Source organism: Ananas comosus, linkage group 3 (assembly GCF_001540865.1).
Source record: "Ananas comosus cultivar F153 linkage group 3, ASM154086v1, whole genome shotgun sequence".
NCBI lineage: Eukaryota > Viridiplantae > Streptophyta > Magnoliopsida > Poales > Bromeliaceae > Ananas > Ananas comosus.
The window spans coordinates 11,399,529-11,405,166 of record NC_033623.1 but is presented as its reverse complement, the minus strand read 5'-3'; the positions used below and the strand labels follow the sequence as shown (position 1 = coordinate 11,405,166).

The 5,638-nt window shown below is 44.0% G+C and overlaps 1 protein-coding gene across 1 annotated transcript; it reads right to left on the bottom strand.

Annotated features, from left to right (window-relative positions):
- LOC109708195 (GATA transcription factor 5-like) lies at window positions 1,009–3,416 on the bottom strand. Its single transcript, XM_020229839.1, has 3 exons — window positions 3,135–3,416; window positions 2,596–2,964; window positions 1,009–2,453 (listed from the first exon to the last, which is right to left on the bottom strand). Exons 1-3 carry the CDS (start codon window positions 3,348–3,350, stop codon window positions 1,515–1,517), a joined length of 1,524 nt encoding a protein of 507 aa, XP_020085428.1. The 5' UTR covers window positions 3,351–3,416; the 3' UTR covers window positions 1,009–1,514.

Genomic DNA, 5,638 nt, shown 5'->3' with positions numbered 1-5,638 from the left:
GGTGGTCCCCACAGGGCACGTGAGGGCTTGTAAGAGGTTTGGTTGCTTCTGTATATATATATATATATATATATATATATATTCTTATCAATTTAGGACGCGGATAAGGAGAAAGTATTTTCTATAACTTAGATTTTTTTTATATTAAAATAACACCGTCCAAATAAAAATAATTTAGAGTAGTTTTTTATTATATTTGGCATGATTGCATTGGCCTAATATAATAAATTGGATAACTTGCATATTTATTACTCAAATCAAGGCCAATACAGTTCCAAATCTCTCTTACTCAATCTTCTGTTATTAGAAAGAAATTAATATTATCAAAATAAATGGCCATAATTCGATTATTTTATGCTATGACAAGATTAATTTTCCATGCATTGGAATAAAAAATTGTAAGATTATTAAGAACATGGTAAGAGGGAGGGGGAGAGAGAGAGAGGAAGGAGGTGGTGGGAAAAATGATTAGTTAGGTGAGAGAAAGATATCATAGAATTAGTGTGGGGTTTTGGGGGAGGACACGCGGGGTAAGCATCATAAGCAGTGTGGAGCAATAGAAATAGAATTAGAAAGACTCACTACTCATGACCCAACTCACTCACCCATGCATGTTCCTTTCCAACCCCACCTCACCCTCTCTTCTCCACCCCCCCACATTAGGTTTGGTGGGAATTGGTTAGAGGTGGGTTGAAATTGTGTCATCAATCCACCATAATCCTCCTATTTCTTTCCAATATTTATATTAATATATATTAATATACATATATTTAATAAGAAAAAAACTCTCCTATCCAATGGGGCTGTTTGGAAATCAGAATAAATAATCTAGTAATAATTTAAGTGTTTTAAAATAAATAAAAAAATATACTAAATAAAATATTTATGCGTCTAAGAGGACACGAGGAAGAAGATGAGAGAGAGAGGTGTAGTGTACCTGCTAAGCAACAAGGACAAAAAAAAAAAAAAGACCCAGTACCTGAAGAAGAGGCAGAAAATGTGCAGGAATAAATAAGAAGAGGCCGAGTGCAAATTTCATTGGACGCATACCTCTCACTAACCAACTACAAAAATAAAATAAAATTAAAAAAAAAAACACCCCACACAACTGCATAAAAGTTATACATTACACAGATATATATATATATATATATCTCCAATTATGCCTACGCTATATCTATGTATATAATAATAAATTTGCCTTTCTCTCTTCTATCCCCTGAGAAAAATGGAACCAGTTAAACTCCTCTCGAATCTAATCTAATCTAATTCTATTCTCTCTTGAAGGTCGACGAATAAATGACTAAAATAAAACCGCTACAAAAGCAGAGAGAAGGCGCAAAGGCTAAATTCCTAATTCCTACCGCCTCTTCTAATTAAATTCGAGAAAAATTAAGTCCGCGGAGGAAAAAAAAGAAAAAAGAAAAAAGAAAAAAGAAAAGGAAAAGAGATGTTTTTGGTGCATAATTTACATTGCCGAGCGAAGGGTGCGGCGTTTTTTCGGAGGCGGTGGTTTAGAAGGAAGGGACGGGGAGGGGGGCGGCGGCGGGGACGGAGGGGAGGAGGATGGCGGCCTCCTTCTTGCGGCGCATTTCGAGGACTTTGCGGTGGGAGTTGGAGTGGACGTCGGAGACGAAGGTGGGGCTGCAGGCGGGGCGGTACTCGGGGAGGAGGCGGCCGGACTTGTAGCGGACGCCGCAGGCGTTGCAGAGAGTCTTGGCGCCCTCGGGCCCCGCGCGCCACTGCGGGGTCTTCTGCACGCCGCAGTGGCTGCACCGCCGCTCGCCGGCGGCGGGAATTTGGGAGGCCGGAGGAGGAGGAGGAGGCAGCCCTTGGTGCTGCTGGTACTTGTGGTGGTTGTGGTGGTGGTGTTTGGGTTTGCGGCCGCGCTTCTTTTTGGGCTTCTGCTTGCTGTTGTTGTTGTTGTTGTTGTTGTTGTTGATGTTGTTGTTGTTTGGGGGCGAGAGCTTTAGCTTTCGGGGGGGAGGGGGGAGGAGAGGGGGGTTGTCGGAGTCGGAGGAGTCGTGGAGGAGGAAGAGGCCCGGGTCGGAGGAGGCGCCGACGAGGGGGAGGTCGTAGACGAGGAGGGAGGATAAGGGCGGCGAGGACGAGCACGACGAGGTCGTGGTGGCGGTGGAGGTCGTGGTGGAGGACGACGAAGAAGAAGAGTCGGAGAAGGGGGCGGACGAGGAGCCGCCGCCGCCGCCGCTTGAGGAGAGGGACCACGCCGCCCCACCGCCGCCCCCGCTGCCGCCACCGCCGCCGCGCGAGCGCTTGCTCCGCTTGGCCTTCACCGGGGCGAAGGCCTCCGTGGCGAGCGCGCACACGGTAGGGCTCGGCACCGCCGCAGCTGCAGCCGGCCTAGGCGGCGCCGCCGCGCACGGCGGTGGCATCTCCGAGAGCGTGTCGTCCATCAACAAAGAAACCCATTCGAACTCCTTCGCATCATGCTCCTAAAGTAAGAAAACAGGGGTGGGAGAAAAAACAAACAAAAAAAAAATTACAACTTTGAACTTTGAAAAGAAAAAAGGAGAAAATTTTTGACGCGAAATTGCCACTTTTTCTTCTTCTTCTTGTTTACTTGTAAATATTTACCGGGAGGAAATCATCGGAGGGTGGGGGCGGGTCGAAGGGGAGAGGGGAAGTGGAAACGGAGGAGTTAATTAAAGAGCCCGAATTGGAGCTCTCCGTGTGGAGCTCCGTTTCCCCACACCCCGCTTCCGCTTCCAGCGCTTCTACCGTTTCCGCTTCTGCTTCTTCTTCGTCTTGCTCGGGCTCGGCGAATTCTCCGAGGTCGAGAAGCTCGTCCACCGAGAACCCTTCCACCACGAAGTTCGCCCTTTCCATGAACCCCCCTTCCTCCGCAACCCCAAAACCCTGCTGCTGCTGCTGCTGCTGCTGCAAAGAAGCCACTTCCCCCCTGCAAGAACTCAAAAGCTCCATATTCGTCTCCTTCTCCACCACCTGCGCAAACCCAATAACCCAACCTCTCTATGATATAACACAGACCCAGAAGAAAAAAAAAAAAAGGAGAGAGAGAGAGAGAGAGAAAGATTCCATCTTTCTCTTTACTCCCTCCCTCAAAAAAAGCGCTTCTTTTTTCCTTTTCTCTGAGTTTCTCTCTCGCCCCTTACCTGTGATGAGGAGTACACCATGGGAGGAGGAGTAGGAGGAGGAGGGGGGTGACGAAGAAGCCGAAGAGGGAGAGGAAGAGGTGAGGATGGAGAAGAGAAGGGAAAGAGAGAGGCGGAGGAGGAGGAAGAGGAGGAGGAAGGGATGAGCGTTTGGTGGAGCATTGAATGGCTGCCAAAGTCCGTGGGCGTAACAAATGCTCTGTTCCACCTCCCCATACCTCTCTTTCCCTTCCTCTATTACTACTACCCCACTATATTAATTCCCTTTTCTAATTTATTACAAAATGAAATTAACCCTTCCCTTTACTTATTATTTAATCTATTCACTCTCTCTCTCTCTCTCTCTCTCTCTGCTTTTAAAAGTAAAAGGATTCGCTTCGAAGGAGAAATTGTATTGTATCTCCCACCATCTTTACATGATACGCTCCCCTTCGCTGTACCCAATACCTCATCAAATACCAAGATACACTAGCCAAAAATAATACAAAGGATGTGGGATTAATTTGGGGTTTTAATTAATTACCTTCTTTTCATATCTTAAAAATCAGAACAAACTTGGCGTTTCTCACCACCTTTGGAAAAAAAAAAAAACTGCTCCATATACTACATACATTGTATCATGTCTTTGGATGTTCTCACAATTAAACTGAACTTAAATTCTTTCTTATCTTAATTTCGGTTTGAACTTTTAAATATTAAAAAAAAAATTATTTTTAAATCAAGGGAACCTCACTCAAAACATACCCACCCATTTGTTGGGTGCATGTTACCATCACGAGCCCACGCAATTACGTAGTCACATCGCAATTATGAGACCAAATAATTTATTTAAACATTATTTTCGGGCTATTATTTTAAATCCATTTTCTCACACAAATAGAAACAAAATTATTTTTAAGATTTATTTAAGCATTAGTTTCCTCTTTATTTTAATTTTTATTTACTTTTATTTTTTGTGTTGTAGCTTACACGCGAGCGTCGGAACAGGAATCCGCTCGCGCGTCAAAATTGACCCGGACTCACCCCCCGGCATGTGAATTTACCGAAATACGCCCGGGAAAAAATATATATGAATAAAAGGAAAAAAAAACCGGGGACCGGGTTCCTTCCGTGTGGGCGAAGCGACGCGGAAGGGGGTCCGGTCCGGGTCGCATCGGTCGCCACGCCGAGCCGACGCTTTCGGAGGGCAGGGGCGTAATATTCGGGATTCGTCGAGGGCATTTTCGGGAAAGTGGTTTTACCGGGTAAAAACGGGGCAGCCGACGTGGAGTGGAGGGCCGGCCCGAGTCGCTTTCCGCTGCGGCGGCCGAGTTGGCGCGTCATAACTCCCACGTGGCGTGCTGTGAGTGGCTGGAACCCGAAGCGGGTGTTGGGGGCGGGTTTGGGCTCGAGCCGCGCTTTCGCCGACGCGAATCGCGTTCAAAATTTGAACGCGAGTCGCGGTTGCGGCCGGGTCCGCTCACCGCAGGTGCGCCGGTGACCGTTTCTGGTCCCGGTCATGATTTACTGGACCCAGTTAGGTATTTACTTTATAAATTACACGCTAAATTGTTGTTAAAATCAAATTTTATATAGGATAAATATTAATCTATCACTAATATAAAAATGACGTGACATTCTAATTATTGTTACGATTTTCAATCTCAATATTACTATATTATTTTCATATTAGCGACATATTAATATTTAGTCAATTAAATTAATTTGTAGAATTTAAACCCAATAATTCAAAAAATTTAAGCTAAAGCTTATAATAAATTAAAGTTTTAGGATTAAAGGGTCACGCACCTCATAGTTTGAGGACTGAGAGTGTAACTTAGCCTAAACTATAACTTTATGCTATCGGTACAGCAAAATACTTTCGAAATCCTATTAATTGATTTACCATAATAAAGGATGGAGAAACCCTCTCCATGTTATCTATACTTTTTTTTTTGCATTTGAGTATTCATTGCCCTTAAAATTAAAAAGTCTGCATTTGGTATCGAGGGCATTCAAGTGTTATTAGATAAAATAAAATTAAGACAAAAACAGATAAAAATATAAATTCATTAACATTGCCCCGACGGTGCCATATAAATTATATTATAAATGAATTAAAACGATATACATATACAACATGTTATCGCTTACAGAAATAAATGTGATATTTTCATACAAAATAGAACATTGTATCTATCTAAGCTCTACCCACAATTTCAAATGCAACCTAACACAAGATTACTACTACAGTTTTGGGGTATCTTATGAGATACCTGCAGCATTTATAGTTTCTAAAATCTGGGATTGGGAGAGGCTATGCTATGCACATTCACCTCTCTTAGATTTTGTAGCCTTATGAGAGTGAATGAACGTTTCCTTTGGAGGGAACCAATCAAGTGGCCTCACTAAGAATCTACGGATTTTACAATGCCCCACACACTCACTGCACCATTCTCTAATGCACCCACACAGTGCACCCACAACTGGGCCCTAGGAACGCTGTAAACAGTAGGGGTGGGGAC